General features: G+C 41.5%; 1 protein-coding gene across 11 annotated transcripts in view; it reads left to right on the top strand.

Moving 5' to 3' along the window:
• Enpp2 (ectonucleotide pyrophosphatase/phosphodiesterase 2) overlaps window positions 1-24555 on the top strand; it is a 114035-nt gene that overhangs the window by 28125 nt on the left and 61355 nt on the right. For 6 of the 11 annotated variants that reach the window (XM_040730340.1, XM_040730342.1, XM_040730339.1 and 3 more), the window contains exons 2-7: window positions 5088-5187; window positions 14289-14444; window positions 17501-17626; window positions 21149-21209; window positions 23313-23410; window positions 23650-23729. In XM_040730340.1, the coding sequence (XP_040586274.1) occupies window positions 5088-5187; window positions 14289-14444; window positions 17501-17626; window positions 21149-21209; window positions 23313-23410; window positions 23650-23729 (621 nt within the window). Of the gene's footprint in view, window positions 1-4729; window positions 4867-5087; window positions 5188-14288; window positions 14445-17500; window positions 17627-21148; window positions 21210-23312; window positions 23411-23649; window positions 23730-24555 lie in introns of those variants that run through there. The other 5 variants (XM_040730349.1, XM_040730348.1, XM_040730347.1 and 2 more) reach the window with 1 other exon arrangement.

Here is a 24555-nt window from a genome sequence, read left to right as displayed (position 1 = left end):
CATTTAAAATGTAAGAAGTAACTTTCCTGAGATTACGTGGTTATAATAATTGATATTCATCAACTCAAAATCCATACTCAACACCCATTTGTCCTTCAATACTTGTACCTGGTTTAACAGATCTTTCCCCTAACTCTTAGCCTTTTCTTTCTGACTACAACAACTATAGCCTCCTTGGGGCAAGCTAAGCACCATCTGCCATCCTTTTATTGATTGACTGATTGGTTCTTATTTTTTAGCACCATCCTTTTTAAGCCCCCAAACTGTATCCAATTCTTACAGATTGTATCCACACCACAAAGAGATTAGCTTTAAAATCTGATTAAATGTCTACCTTCTTAAGCCTTCTAAAGGCTTTCCATTGCTTTCAGGATAAAGATAATGCCATTAAGGTTACCTTTGAACAAGTCACATGATTGGCCTTCCTTAACCTCTGCAGTTTCTCCTCACTCTCTGCCCACTCTCATTCTCCCAACCCTATTCAAGCTGGCTGATCTTTGGTCATCATGAATTTCACCTTCAGCCTACACAAAATGTTTGTACATTCTGGTCACTCGGTCTAGAATTCTTTATCCTGTCTGAATCCAGTCATTCCCACGTACCCTTCAAATCACAGCCCAATTGACTTTACAAAGTTCTTCTGCAAGCCTTCCCAACTAGGGTGAGCCTCATTCCATGTTGTCAAAACACCACTGACTTCGGTATGTCTGTGCTTACTACAGTTTCAATTTCACAGTTACCTTTCTGTCTAGTTTGAGGGTGAAGACTTGAATGATGTCTAGTTCAGCTTCCCATTACCCAGAACAGTGTGTAGGACACATAGAAGTTAATGAATACCCGAATGATGAATGGATATTCACAGATTATAGTGGTGTGGGATACTTGGTAGATTCTATGGGTAGCAAATAGACAGTTACAACATAAATTAAACCTACTGGAAAACATGATAGTGTTGATTTCAGCTTTCAATTGTATGATAATTCAGAGAACAAGCCCTCTTGGCATTTGAGCTGAAATTTGCTATTTCTCAACTGGCTAACCCTCGGGAACATATATTACCCACAAAACTTTGCTTTTGTGGTTTAGCATCGTAAGTCCCATCTGCAGTCCAGAATAGTGGAAGCAATGAGCCAGCTTGTTATTCTTTTAGTTGTCAAAACAGTCTACCCATTGGGTTGGGAAACAAAGACTGTTGTTCATTTTGTAAATTCTGAATTTTCTAGTAGTCCTCAGCCAAAACAGAATTTAAAGACAAGACGTAATGACTTTTCCACTAGATTAGGGGAAATACACAAGAGTGCCGTTTTCTAATGTTCATGATGTTTTGTTGTAGCTACAGTTGGAATAATACTAAGCCAAGTCAAGTCAAGCATAATGAGAAACAGGATTTAGACAAAGTTTAGTGAGTTCCTGATGGTTTCAGAAATGGGAGCAAGAATGACAAGTGTCAATCACACAGTTTTCAAATCTCACAGGTCACCTCAAGCCTTCCTATCCTGATCAGGGCTTGAGAACAAGGATCCATAGACTCCTTTCGTGAAAAGATGGACTGTGCATTTATAGAAATGCAACTGCTATAATGCAATCAAGCAACACACTGCTGCTTTGTATAAACAGCAAAGTAAACAAATCATGCAGCTCACAGCATCAAGATGACACCTCTTCTGCCTTCAGAACCCCCCAGCTTGCTATAAAGAGGCTGAAACTTGAAGTCCAATGAAATTGGACGTTATCACTAATAGATTAAAATTACATTATAAACTAGGCCAAGCCATTCAACAAGTGGGGCATCTGTAATTTAACTCCGCATGTTGTTATTTGAAATGTGGTCTTGGTATGACTTGCATCAGAATGAGTGATTGTGCCCTTTTTGTCTGTCCCCTAAACCCTCCTTTCTCCCTTCTAATCCTAAAATCTAGTGGAGCAGAATTTCTGAGAGTAAGGCATAAATATCACATTTTAATACCTGCACCCCAGGGGGTCCCTATGGGCCAAAAAGGAGAACCAGAGTGATTTTTTGAGGCAGAAATGGTTAAAAGATGTTTAGGTTTTTCTCTGCCAGAGGGCAGTGTTCTCTGAAATATGGCTGGGTTAATAAACCACACTGGAAGTTAAGCTTAAAAGCCTCCTTCTGTACTCTCTCTGCTGTACTGGATCAACCAGCAATGTGTGTCTTTCTGCCAAATTCTTAAACACCATAGCAGGTGAACTTTCTTATAAAAGATTTTGAATTGTAGTCCTATTATTTAGGTGAATTTTTGGACCAGTTGTATACACTACCAGGTGTTTGGTTTTCTCTGTTTGAGATAAGGAGAAGTAATTATATTTTAGTGTTAATCTGATGCCAAAGTAGGAACTTTGACTACCCTCCAACAGCTAATGTATAATGATAACTTTGTAGTAAAAATCTGCTTGTTTTATGTCTTGCTCTTCAAGCCCTGTTGGGAGTGAAGCCATCAGGTTTGCTGGGGATCTCTGGCTGCCAGCCTGGCCTTGGCTTCAACAAGACACACTATCTCAAGGAAATAAAGGGTAGAGTAATAGAGCAGAATACTCAAAGCCCTCCTGTGGCCTCCACACGTCTACACATGGAGAGTGCATGTACCCACACATATATGCACATATAAAGCACACACAATTTGCTTAACTACAGCTAGATGGTGCATGTATTTGTTTGTGTGTTTATGTATGTGTATATGTCCTTATATGTGTGTGTATGTGTGTGTTTGTGTATATGCATGTGTTTGAGTGTGTATATGTGTGTGCATAAATGTGTGTTTGTGTATTGGCATGTATATGTAGGTATGTACATGCATATGTGAGTATGTGTCAGCAAGTCTATGACACACAATAACCTGGTGAAGATACAGTTCTTTGGTAGAATAATTAACATAAACAGTGGCTGTTCTTGATCCTTTTGGATAAACGAGTAATCCAGGGCCATACAGAATCACACATGTATAAGCATTAACTTGCTATCACACTTTGTGGCCTCTTTTTCCTGCACAGCTAGATTGCATGCCATAAAATAAAATAATAAAGTAAAAACTGATTTTCAGTTCTAAGCTGCACCCACCCCCCCCCAACCCAAGGAGAGCCTGCATTGTCTTAGAGATGAGATGGGTTTCTATAATCAAATGCCAGGGACCATCTCAAGTTGCTGGGATCTGGAGGCCTGGAGAGTCTAGAGAGAAAAGGAGGCAGTTTTTAGACCCTTTGTAGTATGTGAAATAAGAGTATGGACTCGATGATTTCCTTTTGGTTTACAGATTTCCCTCCAAGCAGCAGGTTTGCATCTTGAGATTGGATATAAAAGTCGAAAAATCTTCCATGGGGTTAACATCTTCTAGAAGCCTTGCTAAATAATCAACTCCAGATCAGTTTAGCTTGGCATACAGACTAAAGCAAGAGGCTTGTAGATAAATTCATAGCCAGCCCCCCTCTGCAAGAGTGCAAAGCTAAGAGGATCAGAGAAGAGCAACTGAGTGTCTGGCAATGCCATTTCTTCTTTTCAATGAGCTGTTTACTAAAGTCTAGAGTTTATAATGAAACCCAGGCTTACTCTGCAGCCCACGTAAACAAGCGCTTGGCTTTTGAGCTATCAGGTTTTATGCGAGCAGAGCCACGGGGGCTCCTTTAGCAGTTGCTGCATGGAAGGTTCCTGTTTGTTTACGTACGCACATATGTGCTCTGCAAGAACTATAGTCAAGGGGCCTAGCGGGGCGGGGGGGGGGGCGGGGAGCCCAAAACAACCCTTCTCTCATTTGAATCCTAAAAGCATGTAATATGTAAACGTCTTTCCGATTTAGAGACTTCTAGTTCTGGTGTGGTTGCCAAGTTGTTAGAACTACTTAGGATAGTAGCTTCAGCACACACACCACCAGCCTCACAGGACAAAGCCTCCTCAAGCTAGATGAGCAGCTAACAGGAGTTCTTGCAGACACTGCCATTTCCCAGCTCGATTCAAGGCTGACCGAGCTCCCGGCTACTGTCTCTTATGTCTGCTTCTTGCCCCCGCCTCCTACCCTACAAACAAGTTAACCTTTGTCAGGAATGGGTAGAGACTGAAGGATGTTGTCTTTCCTCACACGAAGAAGAACTTTATGCAGCTTAGCTGGCAGGCCCAGCATTTTGATAAAAGTTACTTCTGTAAAATTTAACAACATGGAGCGAAGAAATAATGCTATCTCTTGTGCGAGTTGCAATTTTGGAAGATTCCATTGTGAGAAGCTCCCGAGGAACCAGAAGTAGCCGAGAGCGTAGTTATACAGCGGCAGGGTCATCCCAACTGCCAGCAAAATAAACAAATGGGAAAGACAGAGATGTGTTGGTTTATAAATTGTTAAGATTTTTTTTTCTTGTAAAAAAAACTGAAGTTGTGGGATTGTAGACACAGCAAAAGCTTCGAGCTGATGGGAAGTTCTGGGCAGCTCTGTTTCATTTTTATCGGATAAAATACATTTGGTTTCTCTTTTGACAAACCATGCATTTGTGAGGGAAGAAAAGCGAACATGCACAATTACTGGCCACTGCTGCTTAAGAAATCCCCCTGTTGCCAAAGGATACCACATGAAAGAGTCCGTGTGAGGGGAGGGGCCGGCCGGGAGGGGTGGGGCCAAGAAGGATGTTGCCTTAAGCCTCTTAAACTCCGAGTTGCAATTTGTGAACCAACTGTGATGAAATCGCACTCTGGACGAATCAGATGCGCCTGTCAGCTTCCCAGGTGGGATTGCTTGGAGTTAATAGACTGAATTCAGAGCCCCGAACGAACGCAGTGCTTTCAGGGCACGAAAAGAACACCCTGCCACCGAGGCTTTCCAAGAATCCCTCGGCATGGCAAGAAAAGGCTCTTTCGGGTCACACCAGGTAGGCGGAGGATGCGGTGACTAGCGAACTGCCCAATCTTCCAAGTCACTTCTATTTGAATTCGATTTTTTTTTCCTCCTTGTTGAAATCCAGACATCATCCGAGAATGCCTTTCGGAATGGGCAGGACTGGAGTTGCTGAACTCATCTGAACTGTTTCCATGGGTTTTGAGTCCATCTAATCTAGCTGTGTTTGACAACTCTGTTTCTTTATTCCTGTAGGTAATATCCTTGTTTACCTTTGCCATTGGTGTCAATATCTGCTTAGGATTCACAGCAAGTCGAATCAAGAGGGCAGAATGGGATGAAGGACCTCCCACAGGTAAGCCTAGCTAGCAGTTACTAGTATTTTTGATTCTTTAACAGTATTGTGCACTTAGGGAATTCATGTCAAGTTCTTCAGTCATTCACTTTTTAGATGACCTTGAAGGGCAATTATTTTAGCCCAAGATTTCTCTGGCACAAACCAATTATGTTGATAATTTAGTTGTAAAGCATGCTGTTTTAATTTTTAAAGGTTTGTTTACTTTATTTTATGTGTATGGGGATTTTGCCTGCATGCAAATGCATCTTCCCTGGAACTGGAGTTGCAGACAGTTGTGAGCTGTCATGTGGGTGCTGAGAATTGAACCCCAGATCCTCTAGAGGAACAGCCAGTGCTCTTAATCAGTGAGGCACCTTCCAGCCCCCAAGTATGTCATTTTAATCAGAGAATTTAACCATCACATCCTAATAACTGACTTTAAATTTTTGCATGCTAAAATTTACAAATATTGACAACAGTGAGAACCTTTGTTTGTAAATAAAGCCAGATTCTAAGTGCAGTGAGAGCAGGTATTGGTTTAATGACAGAGAGACGAGACTGACAAGCTCCATGTGGTACAGAGCCGTGTTGCCATGTGTTATGAAGCACATTATTGCTACCAGAAAGTTAGGTCCTAGGAGTGAGAAGGAAGGAAGTTGGTTTTTCTTTCTTAGAGAGAGAGAGAAGAGAGACAGAGAGACAGAGAGACAGAGAGACACAGAAAGAGGGAGACACAGAGAGAGAGAGAGACAGACAGAGAGAGAGAGAGAGGAGAGGAACTGTTTTTTTTTTGAAACTTTAGAAATTCAGAACTTTGGGGCTAAGATTTCCCTGAGAATAAGGGGACCCTCTAAGTGAGCTAGCTCTTTAGAGAGCTTCGAGAGCAGCTCTGCACTGGCTGTATTTTCTTCTGCAGAAAGGCAAGGTGAGTTTTCCCGAGCCTTCCTGACTCCCTAGCTCACGCAGCTGCCGGGAGTGAAAGGGGCTCCTTTGCAGTTCATCGAGCAGAGTGGGGCTTCATAAAGGACCCCTTGTGCAGGCCCAGGGGGCTCTGCTGACCTGGTCTGAAGCAATGACTTGGTTCATTTCCTGGAAATTGGAGCTGCTGATGGTTTCAGGACTAAAAAAATCACATTTGAAATGACAGGCACTCTAGGGGGCAATATTTTCTTCCCTTGCTCTGACATCACAGTGCGGCTTCTGTCTTCCTGGGACTCTGGTGTTTCTCTGCATCTCTTCAGTGGGGCACTGTGAAACACCACCTGTCATTACAACCCCGTGAATGAGTATTATGAAACAAGGTATGATGGGATAGCAGATCTTCCAGACAGCAAGCAAGTTACTTGAAATAGGCTTGGGAAGGTTGAAGGCATAATCCGAAACGTGGGTGAGGGAGCTGAGGTGAGGTATAGTTTGAAGAATGAGAAAACAGATCTGAAAAAAAATTGTGGCCCCAGGCAGCCAAATGGACAAAACTTCATTGTGTTTCCTAGCAGAGGGAGGAGAGGGGTCACTGGGCCAGAAGAGAATGCTGTTTTTATTGGAGGCAATGCTGTCTTCAAAGCCCTCTTTCTCACTCCTGCTAAGGCTGATTGTGACGAACAGACAGGGCCTTCGTGTGGACATGTGGCTCCGAGCATAGCCCACTGCCCGGTCTTTCCAATGAGCCTAAAGAAACCTGCCCCCCCCTTCCTTTCAATGATATTGACAGGAATAAATGCTGTTTCTTTAACGACTGCATTATTTTCAAACTTGACTTTTTTGGGAACTGAATCACGGAGGTCCGGCACCCTAGGTCCATATTAGCAAGTTCAATGGTCACGGGCAAACAAACCACTTTAAATTCAGTCCTCCAAAGTGAGACTCAGCTTAGAAGGCTTCTGTTCTATATTTGAAAAATTCCCAGGTCCCTCTATCCTGCTTCATCCCCTCTGAAAGGTGTGAGATCTCTAACCAGAAAAGTTGAAAAGCATGGATCAAATGTATTACCCCCTGAAAACCTTGCTCATATAATAAATTATTTCCATACGCTGTAGGAAATAGAGAGAATGGATGTGACAGTGTTACCTCAGGGAGACTAGCCAGATCTGTAGGATAGTGCGTTAGGTAGCATTAAATATCCTACAGAATAACTACTTCTTGAATTGTTGATAGAATCATCATCGTAAGCCTTCATGCTATCTAGTGATAGTTCACTAAGCCCATCTACCTATGTGAACTCTAGTCTTAGGATGCCATACGATTTGCACTGGTGATTCAGGGTTTAGATTATCCTTCAGTGGGTTTTTTTTTTCCGAGAAAGGGTTTCTCTATATTGTCTTGGAGGCTGTCCTGGAACTAGCTCTGTAGACCAGGCTGGCCTCGAACTCACAGAGATCCTCCTGCCTCTGCCTCCCGAGAGCTGGGATTAAAGGCGTGCGCCATCAATGCCCGGCCGGTGGTTTTTATTCTTAAACTTCTTTTTGATGCAACTTCCCTGCTTTCTACACACTGAGGTTCATTTCTGCTTAAATAAAAAAGATCAAAGTGGGGGAAATGTAGATTCCAGGAATCCCTGCAAACTCTGCTATGGTCCCCCCACCCCCACATGCAGCTTCTGGGTTAGTTCTGGTAGCTCTTGGAGCTCCTGGGTGACAACAGAGAATGTTTTTGTATGCATGAATGCTGCACTGTGAACTGAGATGTCTGCTCCAAGACTGTGACCATGCAAAGAAACTTATAATTAATTAATTAGCGCACTTGTTAGCTGGACTTTATCGTTAAGACCTGGTCATCTATTAGAGGCAGGGAGAAGTAAGTGTTCTCCCAGGTCCTGCGATGTGAAGGAGGTGTAAAATGACCAGAGTGAGCTGCAAAGCTCAGGGAAAGGACATTAAGGTAAATGGGTGGCAGAAATCAAATTTCAAAGGAAATTTAACTGCGCTTTAGTTTTATATCTTTGTTTCAAACATCCGGCGTGGTCACTCCACTTATCTTTAGGATGGGGAGGAAATGTGTATGCATGAAGTTGTCTGCACACTGGCATGCAAGGGGATGCGGTGTGCCTGGAGTCATGGAGAGGTCTGCAACACAGAAGTACCCAGGGAGACATGTGTACTCTTTGAACTCGAAGCAATATGACATTGGAATGACAAAACAGGATTTGTGAGCTTGTGAATACTTGACCAATAAATATCCGGTAACTCAGTCCAATTTATCATCATTTTTATTGGTTTGAGAGAAGCGACTAAATGAGTGGTGGATTTTCAAGTACATACAGAATGAAAAGCACAGCTAATAACATTATTAGAAAATAGAAAATCTCACTAGGCATCCCAAGACCTATGAGTGCAACATATGTCAGAAAAGGTGTATGGCATAGCTTTTGCATTCTGTTTAGTTCTAAGGCCAGTGTCTACATTTGTAGTTGATGGAGTTGACAGCGTCTTTTTGGAAGTGATGACATGTTCTTTTGTTTTTTTAAGATTTACTTATTTATTATGTATACAGTGTTCTGCCTGTATGTATGCCTGCATGCCAGAAGAAAGCACCAGATCTCATTACAGATGGTTGTGAGCCACTATGTGACTGCTGGGAATTGAACTCAGGACGTTTGAAAGAACAGGCAGTGCTCTTAAACACTGAACCATTTCTCCAGCCCTGATGATGTATTTTTGGTTGCTAGCAGATTTGCTACTCAGATTTATGCAGTTCATTACACTGAGTACTATTCAAATGGCCTAGAGAAGTGGTTACTACCTTCCTTTAATATAGTTTTTCATATTGGGGGGGATGATTATGTTGCTACCTCATAACTGTAACTTTGCTATTGTTATGCACCATAATGTAAATATATTTGGATATGGAGGTTTGCCAAAGGGGTAGCAATCCACAGGTTGAGAACCACTGGTCTGGAGGTTAACCTTAAATATTATAGTTTTCATCTAAGTGACATAGAATTCTGCTTTTTCTGTAGTTTGTGAAGTCATTCTACCTATGAACATAATGTGTTTATAAGCACAATGTTTTCAGAGTGCAGATGTTTCAAAACTTGCCAAGTGGACCACTTTCTTCATTTTGCCTGCTCTGTCACTATCTCCCCTACCTGTCTACCCCACCTTCCCCTACCCTATGAAATCTGCTCCAACAGCTATGAAGAGGGGAAGAGAGAGCAGTGGTTGTTTCTAGAAAGTTCTATACTTAGGAAGTGGTGGAAACGGACACACGGGTCTGTGTATAAGCTGATGGAGCTTGCTTGCTGAGGGATGAGATGACAGCACTCAGAAGGAAGGGGGAGGGGCAGCTCAGTCGAGAAAGGATGATGAGCGTGCATGCGTTACATACTCTAGAAGAGGTGGAAGATTGCATTCCAGTCTCCAGCCGAGTGTTCCAAGCCTTTGCCTGCAGGTTAGGCTTGGAACAGGACATCAGACATAGGAAACTGGTTGTGTTTTCATGCAGTTGGAAGACGAAGCCACAGCCTGTCTTAGGCATTTGTTTTCTCTCTTTTTCTTTTTTTCCCCGAGACAGGGTTTCTCTGCATTGTTTTGGAGGGTGTCCTGGAACTTGTTCTGTAGACCAGGCTGGCCTCGAACTCACAGAGATCCGCCTGCCTCTGCCTCCCGAGAGCTGGGATTAAAGGCGTGTGCCACCAACACCGGGCTAGGACTTTGTTTTCAACAGACACCTGGGCTGATCACCAAGGAGAATAGGTAGGACTGATACGGAACAATGTGTAACCTCCTCAGTGGAACCAAGCTGTTCGAAGAAACAAGTCCATCTAGCTTTAGGCTAGACTAAAATACTTGAAACTTTAAATATTGCCTCTCTTATTGGCCAGCTTCCAGATTTGAATTTTCCTCTTAGCAAGACGATTCAGAGTGAAATATGATTGTGAGTATAGGATGGAATCAGTTTTGATAACAGTCCTTGTCATCAGTTAGACTCTTCCCAATAGTTCAATCCAATTGTCAGTAGTTCATGTTTTTTTTATCTGCAGAATGAATGATACCAAAGGCTTATAGCTCTCTCTCTCTCTCTCTCTCTCTCTCTCTCTCTCTGTCTCTCTCTCTGTCTCTCTCTCTCTCTGTGTATACAATGAATTGAAATGTCCTTGAAAAGGGGGTTTCAATCAACCAATTTAAGTAGTCTTGCCTGTTCCTATGTGAATTACAGATTTGAAAGAAATAAATTGTAATTTGCATTTGCATTTTGTTGAATCATGACATCATACTTCAGTGAAAAGGAACACACAGCACCGATGCTGTTGTGTGTGTGTGTGTGTGTGTGTATATATATATATATATATATATATATATAGTTGTGTATATCCATTTTAGCCTTCAACGTCCCTCAGAGCCGACTTCTATAAACCTGTAACATCTGCTTTTTAAAGTTAGAGAATAGACTTCATCTCTGAAGTGACGTAGCATCATGTGAAGATGCAGATAAGTGCAGCTTATAATTTCAGTGTCATAGATGTGCCAGCAAATGCCTCCATCACAATCTTATTCTCACTTGGTACTTGGGAATGCTTTTCATTGGCTTGCGTTTTCATCTTCCATATTGTCTGCTTTGTATGGCTTTCTCAGTGAGGACGGAAATTTTGGGAGGGCAGCAGTCCGTGGCCATGTCATTTCCCTCCTCTCGGGGAATTACAGAAGTGCTTATGCGCTTCTTCCAATTGACATCTAATAAAGGAGGGTCTGTATTGCACAACTCTGGCACGTTATTGAAGACCATCTCCATATTTGGTATCAGATCACTTCTGGTAAAAAGACAAGTCTTCAAAAGGTCTAGGGCTAGTGAGATGCTTCAGAGGGGAAAGGTGCTTGTTATGTAAGCCCAAGGGACCAGTGTTCACGGGACCCATGTGTAGGTACAAAGAAAGAACCAATGCCACCAAGTTTTCATCCTACTGCTGCACATGTGCCCTAGTGTGCGCACCCACACATGTGCACGTTACCCACATGGGTAGGATAACACTGAGTAAAGCTTACCCCAAACAAAACAGAAAAAAAATCTATCCTTAGGTTGCATGTAGGGAGGAGAACAAAGACCGTGGGCAAAAACATTTCTTTTTAAAGCCAGTGTGCAGAGGGTGACTCGTGGAATGAACACAACTATCCTTGTTCCGACAGCTGGGAGATGGCGTGGGACAGACCCTGGAAAGGCCAAGGGAAATTTCAATCCAAGCACTGTTTTGTTTTTACTTATTGATTGATATTTTTTTTGAGACAGGGTCTCACTCTGTAGCTCTGGCTGTTCTGGAACTCACTATGTAGATCAGGCTGGCCTCGGACTCACAGAGATCTCCCTGCCTCTGCCTCCCAAGTGCTGGGGTCAAAAAGCGTGTAACTCTATGTCTGGTTCTCCTTTTTGTTTTTAAAGGGAGAACCTTTCAGGTTTCTTGGGATCATTGAATTAGAAAGGCTTTTTCATGACCTCGGACTGTCTTTTCATTTTTCTTCCTGTCATTGCCCGTTTAATTCAGCATTGTCATCCGAGAATGAGTTCGGGGCCATTTCCTCTGATTCACACAGCAACTCGCTCCTAACTCAAGCTATCAATAGGATGATCTTACACATCATCACAGCATAGATGCAGGCTTGAAGTCTTGGCCAGCAGGTCCATAGTTGATAAGGCAAGCTGTTGAGTGGGATGCAATCCTCTCCAGAGATGACAAGGAACAAATTGAGAGGATGGCTGTTGTCATAAGAAACATTGACAAAATCACCTTATTAGGCTGGGCAAAGAATGACCACAACCCAGCTGAGGATCTGTACAGGTATTTTAAAGTAAAGAAAGTTCTAGGGAAGCACGTTTGATGAGGAATGCAAACATGGAGAATAGACAGTATTACTGTCTGGGACACCACAACGAGGACAAAACCAGATGAGCAATGCCTTCAGACTTCTCATTATCTTGGCTATTAGAATAGCTGGGCATATTTGCAGACACAGCTCATGGGAGTGATTACTACTTCGGATTTATTAGACAGCTATGGGAATGAGTCTATCCAAGCACTGCCCTTAAACAAAGAACATTCAATTACAAGTTTTTCACTCTTTCCCCTTATGCTATGGGATTTTTTTCTCTCTAGTTTTCCTTCTTGCCTGCCATAGTTTCTTACGGCTCAGCATGTACTGTTGATAGACTGGCCAAAATCAACATAAAAATATGGTTTGTGGAACAGAGGTAAGTAAGACACTGCATTGCAAACAGACATGATTTTCTAAACTGAATTGATGTGGTTTGCATTTATTTCAATATCCCAGAATAAACTGTGAGAAAGCATTTCATATCTCATGGTCTACTGAATCTATTTGCTTAAGTTCAACTGATCTGATGCCATAAAGTCTAGGATTGGGTGCTTGATTCTGAAGGGGATAGTTGACTAAGGGATGAACTATGTATTCAGCTAAATGGCACGGGTGCTCCTAGAACTGTCATTTAATATCTGTTCTCTTGCATCTTGTCTTTTCTTGATTTTAAAACGTGATATACATGTGGTACAAAAATGATAATTTTCTAAATACAGAAGTTGCAAAAAGCATATCATAAATAACATTTGCCAAGACCTATTACACATATTGTGATATATATTTAGTCCACCAAATGCATGGGAAATAGAAGACCAGAAGGCCAGGAAATTATCTGTGAATTTGTAAAATGTTGCAAATTTCAAACTAGAAGATTGGTTTTGCTTTTTTTTGAAATGCTATTTTTAAACAAAATAAACTGTTATGTATTTGGTTTTGCTTCTGGCCCTCATCCACAATATTGCTGAATGTATTTTGCAGTGCCAACCTTAACTATTTGCCTTCAGAATATACTTTGCTATCTTGTCACTGAATCCTTTTTCCTTTGAATACCTCATTTATTTATTTATCTATGTATTTATTTATTTATTGGGTTCTCTGTGTAGCCCTGACTGTCCTGTAACTTGCTCTGTAGAACAGGATGGCCCCAAACTCAGAGATCCACCTACCTCTGCCTCCTATATGCTAGGATTAAATTAAATTTAATTTAATTTCAGTTAGCTTTTTTTATCCTCTCAACTTTCTGGAATTCTGGATATTTTTCTCTGTAAGTGTATTGAATGTTTCAGTTTAGGATAAATTAGGATTTTTATGGTATTCATATTTTTATCTTTAAAATTTTGTGTCTGATTTAACTAGGTTTTTCTAGAATAGTCTTTTTCATGAAGTTTCAGTATATTACTTTAAAAAAGGAGGAGGCCAGAGAGATTCCCTGGGGCTGGAGTTATAGTCAGTTACGAACCACCTAATATGTATACTGGAAAGTAAACTTAAGTCCTATGTAAGAGCATCACTGAAGCATTTCTTCATATGTATTTCTAAATTCATACCTTGATTTTTTCTCATTTAGATGCTATTATGGGTAGACATTCCAGTTGCTTTTCAATCATACATTGCCCACATATAATGAATTTGTCCAATATTCATCTTATCATATTCTTTCATTTATTAACCCTTTGTTGAGGGGGGCACTCGATTATAGCAGAGAATGATGGAGGATTTGTTTTTACCATGTGGTATCTGTGCTCCAGTAATACGAGATTGACATGGACTTTATGGTTAGAAGAGATTGCAACACTTCTGATCATACGTGTTCAGACTGTTTTTTAGAACTCTTACACTCAAACTTCCTTACAGTGTTGGTGGTGGTGACTGCTTTTCACACAAAATCTTGCTATGCATCCTAGGCTGGCCTTGAACCCTCTTGTGTCTCCTTAGTGCTCAGCCATCAGGATTTTTAAAATAGGAAATGAACTCTTGTTCTAGTAGCGGCGCTAGTCATTACATAGGCATAGTACCAATAATTGAAATCATGGGTAGAACCAACATTTGTTACTGTCTATGTTTGGTGCATATGCATAGCAGGTGATAGGTTTCATTCAGTACTCATTTCAATCTGGAATGACTTTGATGAGTAAGGAAACTGGCTTATGTAACCCAGGCCACATGCTTGCGGCACCCAGGTAGCAGGTGCTGCAGACAAGCTTTTCATCCAATGTTTGACTGCATTTCCACACCACTTGCTGCCGAGTACCACTCCTCCACTGGTGACATGACCACTCCCTAAACTGCTGTCTTTGCCTGTTGTTCAAATGGCAGTGTTATCTGACTCTCCATGGACCAACATATCTGGATCCTGCAAGGGTAGATGCTTTGAACTTCAAGAGGCTGGACCTCCTGACTGTCGGTGCGACAACCTATGTAAAAGCTATAGCAGCTGCTGTCATGACTTTGACGAGCTCTGTTTGAAAACAGGTATGTGGCTTCTGGATGCCCGTCACCTCCCGCAGAAGACTTAGTGACTCCTAGCTGTTAATGCGCCTCGGCTTTGGCTGATTCACACAGTGGGATAAGTTTGTTCCTTGAATGACTGATGGTTGTATGAAGAATGCACTTTGTATGCCTAGCTCGGCTCAGCCATTCTTGGCCAGCCAAAGGCAGCATTTTCCAACTGCAGTCACTGCAGACTGGTTTGAAAAGCAGTTGAGGTTATGCCCTGCCTATCTCCCTCGGTTCTTGACCGCCTTGCGTTCACTGCTAGGGTCTGCAGCCTATAATTGTGCACATTTTGAAAGCACTAGGTTTCAAACTTTAATTCCCTGGTTTCTGTGCAAATGGAAAACATTTGTGGAATTACTGTGGGGTCTTCTTGTGCTGTGGGCAGATCTGAGATCTTCTAAAAATTTCCTGATTTTATTTATCCCGTAGTGGAATGGTCACTAGAACATATGAGCTACTGAATGAATGCTCACAAGTCAAGGAAAAAGTATTCTTAGGGCTTTTGTTACCATACTCTGGTTTCAAAGCCAAGTGTTTTTTTAGATAGGACTTTTGGAGTAGGTTGCACGTTATCCACCATAACTCTGCTCCTGGGAAAGCCTCATTCAGTCTACTTAAGAAAAGTGTCAATAGCCCTGCTGGACACTGGAGACTCATTTCTCAGCTCCCCTGATGAATCATTACTTCCATGAGTGGGTGGTCTTTTGGAAATCCCAACTTACCATTGCTACTTGTCTGATTTTTTTTTTTTTGAACTAGCTCTTGTAGACCAGGCTGGTCTCGAACTCATGGAGATCTACCTGCTTCTGCCTCCTGAGTGCTGGGATTAAAGGCATACAGCACCACTACCCAGCTTATCTGATCATTTAAATGATATTGTTGGAAATTAGACATTATTGCCTTTACTTAAACTTTAGTTCCTGATTTATTTGAAAATCAACATCAACTCCCTTACTAATGAGGACTTACTTCCCCCACAGCCTGCAAACTATAAGGGTTTCATTAGGTAATTTTTTGCATAATGCATTTTCAAAATATTCAGATACATTTTTATTGTACATTTCCTGTGGAACTTCTACCAGGTTCTTCAGCTGTGACTCCAGAAGCTTAAGGGCTGAGGCCCTTGTAAACTGAGTGCATGGGTGGAACAGGCATCCTGCAGAGCTCTTTGACTCTAAGATATAATTGCAAACCAGCAGTCTGTCTGCTTAGCAATGAGGATTATAGAATGTTTCGGTCTCCGATAAGCTATGTCAACCTTCCAACCTTCCAGTTTCAAAGCTCCTTGCAAAGCTTACACCACTGATTCCAGCTTCATTCTCTTTGAAGGTAGCTCATGCCTTTCTTCCTAGTTTAGTACAGACTATAGCAACATTTTATAAAACTCTTTATTCTCCAGTGTCTAAAATCAACATGTACTGAATGTTTGAGAATCCAATGTCAAATAACAATAAAAAGTTGAAAGGAAAAATGTTGTGGAGGTTCTGCTATGCTGTACAGGAAGCAAGCCTAAGATTTCAGTATAAACTCACCCTGGTTCTCTCTCTTGATGTTTGGTATGTCTGGATATTGTATGTATAATTATGTGTGTTTTTATATACAATCATGTGTGGGGCACTATCTGTATCTATAAGGCTTTTAAAAACATCATGTTGTCAAATGGCAGCATAACAGTTGGAATATAATTCACTGACTATTCCATCTCTGTCTATTCAATCACCTAGCAAGGGCTCCTCTTGGGAGAATGTCATAAAGGAACAGCCTTGCTTTAAGAGGAGTGATTCTCAACTTTCCTAATGCTGCAACCCTTTAATAAAGTTCCTCATGTTGTGGTGACCCCTAAGATTAAAATTATTATTGCTGCTACCTCGTAACTAATTTTGCTACTGTTCTGAGTCATAATGTAAATATCTGTGTTTTCTGATGGTCTTGGGCAACCACTGTGTAAATGATGTTCATCCTCCAAAGGGGGTCAGTGACCCATGGGCTGAGAACAGCTGGTTTAGAAGACCACTGTTTCTTTCTACTACTACACATCTTGCAAGGTGAAGGCTTGATGTGTCCAAGTGTACTTCAGTTTGGAGACACTTTCTTTGGCAATCTGTCAGTAACTCTTCTGCTGCCTCATTTATTACTCCCCATGGTTGAATGATGGTGTCTGGTGGTCTGTCTGTCTGTCTTTCCTGGGTGTGAGTTCCGGGAAGATGGAGCTCTTGTCATTTGCACTTCACTGAACACTCCGCCCTCAGAGTATGGAAAACAGTGAGACAGAGAGATTAAGGGGAAAACTAAATGCGTGGATTAACCACTAAGCTCTGTATGTTACAGACCTCAATTTCAAGTTCATGCCAAGTTCATTCACATTCATTTCCAACACCACTCTAAGGACATTTTGTCAGTGTTCATTGAACAGCTAGAATGTGCCAGTTAATCTCATAGCCTTATATCTTAGATTAAATATAATAGTGAAATATATATATAGGCATATATATAATTTCCATCAAACTTGTAGTTTAATGGCCAAAAATCAATTAAAATATGACAATAGCATGGGGATTAAAATGAAAGTTACTTTTTGAATGTATTTTTAAAGAAGTGAATGCTGAGCTATCTCTGAGTCATGAGTGAAGCCCATTTACTGACCTCCTTAGAGGTAGGAACTTCACTGTGTAAACTGCCACATTGTGGTCAGTTAGGGTTTGCAGGGTATTAATTCTTCTTTATACTCTTTCTCTCTTTGTGGTACTTAGGGCACTTCCAGAGGGGTGGGGACTCTTGGACTTTCTGGGTTTTGTTTTTCTATGAGAGCTCAGTTGTGCTGTGAGTTTGCCCTCCGCTTGGAAAAATTAGAAATTCATACTATCTGTAAGTTCTCTACATGTCTTCTTGGCCTCTGGTTGACTCAAGTTTCACAAACAGATCAAATGATGTGGGCTTCTGGCTCTTTTTGTTGGAAGCCCTTGTAAGCAACTGTGGCCTCTTTCATTTGGTTTGTGTGCAGCAGTGAGAGTGTTTCATTGTGATGATTTCAGCTCGTGGCTGGGAGTGCACCAAAGACAGATGTGGAGAAGTACGAAATGAGGAAAATGCCTGTCACTGCTCCGAAGACTGCCTGTCCAAGGGAGACTGCTGTACCAATTACCAAGTGGTCTGCAAAGGTACATGCTTTTAGACTAAGAGAGACTAAGCACTGGTCATGCCCCAAGACATCTTCAGTTGTCTGCATATAATGTCTTACGTGTGGGAGTTGGAGGTGGGAAAGAATTGGATTGTTTTATTTGTTTGTTTTATGAGTATGAGCGTTTTGTCTGCATGAGTAGAAATGTTGCATGTGTGTGCAGTGCCTGTGGTTGTCGGAAGAGGGTGCCAGATTGTTATGAATGGTTATACACCACTACGTAGGTGTTGGGAACTATGATTGAGTCCTCTGAAAGAACAAGTGTTCTTAACCACTGAGTCTTGTCTCCAGCCTCAGAATTATAATTTTATCTAGATGAGTGTTTTGCCTGCAAGCTTGTCTGTGAGTCACATGTATGCCTGGCGACCATGGAGGTCAGCAGAGGGTGTCAGATCCCCTGGAACTGGAGTCATGGATGGTTGTAAGTTACCATGTAGATGCTAGAAACTGGACCCTGATCATCTTCTAAAATAGTACATGCTCTTAACCATTAAGCAGTCCTAAGGCACATACTTTTAAAATACATTTTATAGAATTAGTTCTTTGGTAGTTTTCATGCATTGTCTTTATTGGTTTCTATTTACTGTATCGCTCACTCCACCCATTTTCATCCCCCTTTCTACTCGAATCCTCCCTCTCCCCATAAGTCCATTTTCCACATTTATATCGTTTTGTTTGGTGTTGAGTTCCACTGAATGTAACGATGTCCAACTATGTGACCTTAGGTTTAACTGCCCCTCCCCTAGAATTCAGCAGCAGCCAGTGGGATTCCTGTTAGAATGATGCTTAGCTGTTGACAGACTCATTCTTGTGCTGGCCCATTGCAGGTACCTGCAGCTGCAGCGGGCTTATGACTATGCTGGCTATGCCATGCGAGGAAGACATTTTACAGCTCTTCTCCCTATCTGTACATGCTCTGTCCTTACTCTCCCTGTCCTTACATGTTCTTTCTACCCTCCTTCCACAGTGCTTCTTGAGCCTTAGAGCAGGTTGTACAAATGTCCTATTTAGGACTGAGCATTTAACTGGGAGGACCCATCGTAACTGTGGGCGGGTCCATTCCCTAGGCAGGGCTCCCTGGACTGTATATCATGGAGCCCAGCACTAACTTGCCGTGTTTGCCCTGTGCTTTCTAATTGTGAGCAAGGTGAGACAGGCTGCTTCAAGTCACTGCTGCCTTGCTCCGCCTTCCATGGCGGAAGTAAGTCTGTCCCTTGTAAGACTGTCCCTTGATGCACGAGCTGACGTAAACCCCCTCTCCTTGGAGCTGTTATTTTCAGAGTATTTTATCATAGCAACAGGAAAAGAGACTCTGTGGTAAGGAGTAAATCACAGAGCCATTTGAAGCATTGGAGCATGGCTTTTGTTCCCAGTGAATATAAGCCATTTGCCAGGGCCCGAGCAGCAGCTTAGGGCTGGGGGCGCTTGCTGGTGAAGCCAACAAACCGTCAATAGATCCAGTCATACCCAAAGCCTTGTTTGTATAACTTGTATGTGCATGTGTGCTGATGGTACAATATGATGCTTTTATGACCTTAAGGTGACCTACAGAAAACAAGAAAGTTGCAGCTCCAGATATTAAGCCACTTAAGGAAGCATGACAGCCACTTAGAGATGTTTAAGGAAAAAAACAAAAACACAACATCATTTTTTAAAAATCTATAGGTTCCATCACCTCTTATTTCCTAATTTAAGTCCTTTTCCTATCTCTGGCACAGAATGGTTATGAAGTGTTTCTGTTAAATGCCTTCAGCGAAGGGCTAGCTAGGGATATAGCCTGTGCTAGCATGGATTAAATCCCTACTTAAGAAAAGCAAAAACATTCAGGGAAAAAACAAAGTCTCTGCAAGGTATAAGTGGATCTGGAAACCTCCTTTTATTGCTATTGTATTGTGAAGTTTGCTCTACTCTGGCAGTTATATTTTTATTTTGGAGCATAGCATTCATCAAGAATTTATTTATCCTTTCCTTTTAATCTTTGTGTAGTAAATATAACAGGAAGATACAAAGGCTATTAAGAGAAGGGACATAAAAAACACGGAGAAAGGTCTTGGATACCATCCGTCACCGAATCATGACAGGCTAAGGCCATTTTTGGTGGTTTGAATTCTGATTTCAGTACCCTAGCAAGCCTCTCGTGGCTGCTCTGAGTTACTAGTGCTTGGTAAAGGCAATTCAGATTCCTTACTAGCCTACGTTGCTATCCACTAGCCCGATGGTCCTTGGCTGTGGGAGACTTCCAAGTGTTCTACATATGGGAGAAATTTCTGTAAGATAATGGTTTTATGTCTGTTCAAGACAAGTCATTTTTGTTTGTCTTATAGAAACATAAGGTAAATTCTTATTGATAATTTTCCCCAAAGAATGCCGTCTTCATATCTCTTGTGTTGCCAGGCCAGTTTAGAGGCTAAAAGTCCCCTGCTGGAAATTCCCGACTGTTTGACCTTTGATGATTGACTATTGGGCTACATTGTAACAAGGCAGATTCTATCACAATGAAGAGATTTCATTCTTGTGGGAACTAATGAAGCCCTAAGAGACATGCCTTAATCTCGTGTGAGAATGGTTCTCCCACAACCTAAATTCTTCCCATAGGCTCCACCTCTTAAAGGATCTACCGCTTCAGCACTGCGACACTGGAGATGGCTACCGTAGCACTTGAACTTCTGGGGTATAAACCACAGCAGAAGCCTAATTGAATAAAGCCTAATTCAATAGCAACTCTGGGCTGAGGAAATGAGAACCTAAATTCAAGTCCCAGAATCCATGTAGGAATTCAAAGCAAGGTGGTAGATGGAGACATTAAGATTCTGGGGGTTCATCGACGATCTAATCTCGCCAGTCCATGAACTTCAGGTTCACTGAGAGATCTTGTCTCAGTAAATCAGATGGATAGTGACAGGGAAAAGAGACCTGACTTTGACCTGTGGCCTCCACACATACGGGACTTAGGTCCTCAGATCCTAATGCAAGGAAAGAGTGAAAGACATCTTGGGTTGTCATTTATTCAGCGCTATACGCATGCTCGTCTGAAAATCTCTCTTGCAATTTTCCATGTTATCCTTTCATGTTATTATACCAACAAAAACCCTTCTCTATGTGAAGGGAAGTTGTGTCATGCTTTCTATGGCTTTTAGGCCTTTTGTGGCTGGGGAGGGAGAGAATGTTCCATCTAATGACCAAACAGTTTATTTTTGGAGGGACACAAACATGAAATCTTGTCCACTGACGCCACTGTTTTTTTTTTTTAAATCTACAAACCATTTAAGCTCTGAAAGTTGAAATAAACACCATTTGAGGTTATTAAATCTTAGCTTTCCCACCATGTACGGGTGTACTTTAAATGCCAGAGCAGACACTAGACTTTATTTCAGAACTTCTTTCTAGATGGTGTCCCAGAAACAAGTAGCAAACAGGACACGGATTCTGGCATTGTGCGTCTGTCCTCTTGATGCTGTCTATAAATAGACTTCACAATAAATGTTCCCATTTTTCCTTGTAGGAGAATCACACTGGGTAGATGATGACTGTGAAGAAATAAAAGCTCCCGAATGCCCTGCAGGGTGAGTGTATTTTGTCTTATGGATATTATGAATTATTCCACATTGTTTGATAAACCATCATGAAAAATAGATGGATAAATGGCTACAAACATTTTAAGATGAACATCTGCTTCTACACATAAACTTACATGAGTTCTTAAATATATTGTCAGTCAAGCTATCTCAAAGCTTTTAAAAAATAAACCAAAGCACATTTATATATTAGTGTGTGTGTGTGTGTGTGTGTGTGTGTGTATGTAAAACTTAGTCTGTGTCAGGACTTATCCTTAGAGCATCCTCAGAAATTCCCTCCAAGAAAAAGCCTCACCATATAGCCCTCAATCTCCTGCACAGGATGTATACATGTGCCAAAGCACATGGAGGTCAGAGAGCAACTTTGTGAGTTGATTCTCTCCTTCTGCCTTTACATGGCTTCCAGGGATCAACTCTGATCAGCAGGCAGCTGCTGAGCCATATCACCAGCCCTATCTTGAAACTTTGATGGCCCTTTTTCCCTTCAACTGTCCCCTATCACTGCTGTGAATTGTGGAGTCTTGGTGTCTGCTGAGTCACCAAAGTGCATCTGCTGATCACTTAAAGGATGTATTCCACCCAGCGATTCCTGCCCTCCTTATTCTGCCCTCCCCAACCTCCACTCCACCACTCCCCAACCCCCCCCCCACCCCACCGGCCCACTCCTCACCCCCACTCCTTGGGTAGTTTTCCTGGAATTCTGTTTTTGCCTTTGTTAGTGTGTGAGGGAGGGGAAGGGAAGGAGATTTTAGAACTTCCAAAAGCTGTCATCCAAGGAGGTAATTCCTATCAGATTTGCCAGAAACCCCTCTACTTTGCCTCAGGGCTGCCTTGCTCTGGGACAGCCAGACTGAGTGACACGTAACAGCTCAAGTGTGACCAAAATTGGGCACTTACACCTTCCAGGAAACTGTAGACTTCATGGACCTTTCAATGTTTGGCAGAAGATACATTTTCAACAAATGAGTTTTCATAATTTGTTTAGTCTTTAAATATCTATAGGTATTGGATACCTTTATTTTTCCTTCCTTAAAAAAATCTTAGTTAGGCACAAAAGGAAGGAAAAATAAAGACATCAAAACACTTCAGTTGTGTGGAATTCGATGAAACAGTTGCTGACTGTTTTATATCTGATCCCCTTAAAATGTCTTATTTGTTACATGATTTCTTATAAACACAAGCTAAGAGTTGTTCAGTTAGCTTCAAATTATTAGAAAGAACTCTAATTCTACTATGACTGACCAACTACACCCTTAGAATAATACAGTACCATTTCATCCATTCTTTGCCTGGATTAATGAGTCCTTTGCTGATAGACTTCTTAAATTCTTCATAATTTAAATAATCTTGGAAACAATTTTATAGTAAACTTGGGGGAATGTTTTTATGATGCTTAGATCTAGAGGAAAGAGTGTTACTGTTGTTAATCTTACCTCACTCATGTAGTCGTAATTCACTAATACATCTGATAAGTATTTGTTGGAATCAGACATGGTGGTACATGCCTGTAATCCACTGAGAATAAGGTAGGAGGATTATGAGTTTGAAGCCAGCCTGGTCAACATAGCAAGTTCTGGGCCAGCATGAAACTCAAGAAGCCCGTTAACAGTTGACTGTAATAAGATACACAATAATGTATGCATAAATGCAAAGGAGGTATGTCTGAACAACTTATAGGGATTTGGAGGCATGGGCAACTAACATCATAGAAAAGGAAACTTAGAGCTGAGTGATAAAGAATGGATAAGAACTTTCCATGCTACAAATGGGAGAAAATACATAACACATGCATAATATAGACATGCATATGTACATAATAATATATACATTTAACTGTTGCATAATGCCCTTGTTTCTAAGATAGGAAACAACAATAGAATCATTTGCTCTCTTTTGGCCATGGTGACTTTGCCAATTTAACTCTGAATTCAGTTGCCTCAAATGTCATGTGGTTGGGAGCCCAGGCTTGTCCACATTCCTCCTTTTTTGGGTCTCCCTGGTATTGATTGGTCCCAATAATTGTGTATGACTAGATACTGTGGGATGTGTGTGGCAGTGCTTTCCCTGAGGTTAACTGTGTTGCTGTTTAAGGTTTGTCCGCCCTCCATTAATCATCTTCTCTGTGGATGGGTTCCGCGCATCGTACATGAAGAAAGGCAGCAAGGTCATGCCGAATATCGAGAAACTGCGTAAGTCATTTCCCATTTCACGCTTTCACGTGTCCTCCTGGGTAGTCATTGCTCTGCTACTGGCTTCTAGAGCCACAGAGCCACTGTCTGTCTGTTTGCCTTCCTTACAAAAAGTAAATTTCATTACTGGAAAGACAAAAGGAAAAATAATGTGTTTTCCCTAGCTGAGAAAATGAATTTTATACGTGAAGTGGTTCTGGATGGTTTTCTCGTCCTGATAACTCATCTTCTACTTCTAGGGTCGTGTGGCACACATGCTCCCTACATGAGGCCTGTGTACCCCACAAAGACCTTCCCCAACCTATACACTTTGGCTACTGTAAGTATTTGTTTTCAAGTTAATGTATATTCAGAGGTGCAATTTAGCCCTGGAATGACTTGAAGGGGAGTTACTTTTTTTTTTTAAAATACAGGACATACTTTAATTTTGAGAAAATGTGTTTTTTAAACATATTACTTGAGAATTTCACAAGGCATGTTTTTGTTGTATTCTTTCCTGTGTCCTGACTCTTTCGAGACCTTCACCCAATTTCATGTTCTTCTCTCTCTCTCTCTCTCTCTCTCTCTCTCTCTCTCTCTCTCTCTCTCTCTCTCTCTCTCTCTCTCTCTCTCTTTTTAGTTTTTACGAGGCAGGGTTTCTCTGTATTGTTTTGGAGGCTATCGGTCCAGCCCAGCCTCGAACTCACAGAGATCCGCCTGCCTCTGCCTCCCTAGTGCTGGAATTAAAGGCGTGCGCCACCACCGCCAGGCCTTCCTCTCTCTTAAAGAAAACCAAAACAAACAAGAAAAAGTCACTAAAAAACATAAAGTCTATATATTTATTTTTATTTGGCGTGTGAGTGCTCATGTGTAAGTCAGACAACAACTTTGGGGAGTCGCTTTTATTCTCAGACCTCTAAGTTTGAGGTCAGCTTAGTCTACAGAGTGAGTTCTAGGACAGCTGGGCCTACATAGAGAAACGATGTTTCAAAAAACAAAAACAAAAACAAAAAGATGAAAAACTCTGTTTGCCAGGTGTAGTGTCACACACTGTAATCCCAGGCAGAGACAGGAGGATCTCTGTGAGTTTGAGGCTACCCTGGACTACAAAGCAAGTTCCAGGACAACCAGGGCTGTTACACAGAGAAACCCTATCTTGAAAAACC

This window comes from Mesocricetus auratus, unplaced genomic scaffold, assembly GCF_017639785.1.
Source record: "Mesocricetus auratus isolate SY011 unplaced genomic scaffold, BCM_Maur_2.0 Super-Scaffold_100023, whole genome shotgun sequence".
Classification (NCBI taxonomy): domain Eukaryota; kingdom Metazoa; phylum Chordata; class Mammalia; order Rodentia; family Cricetidae; genus Mesocricetus; species Mesocricetus auratus.
Note: the sequence above shows the minus strand (reverse complement) of the source record. Positions and strands in the feature narration are given on the sequence as shown.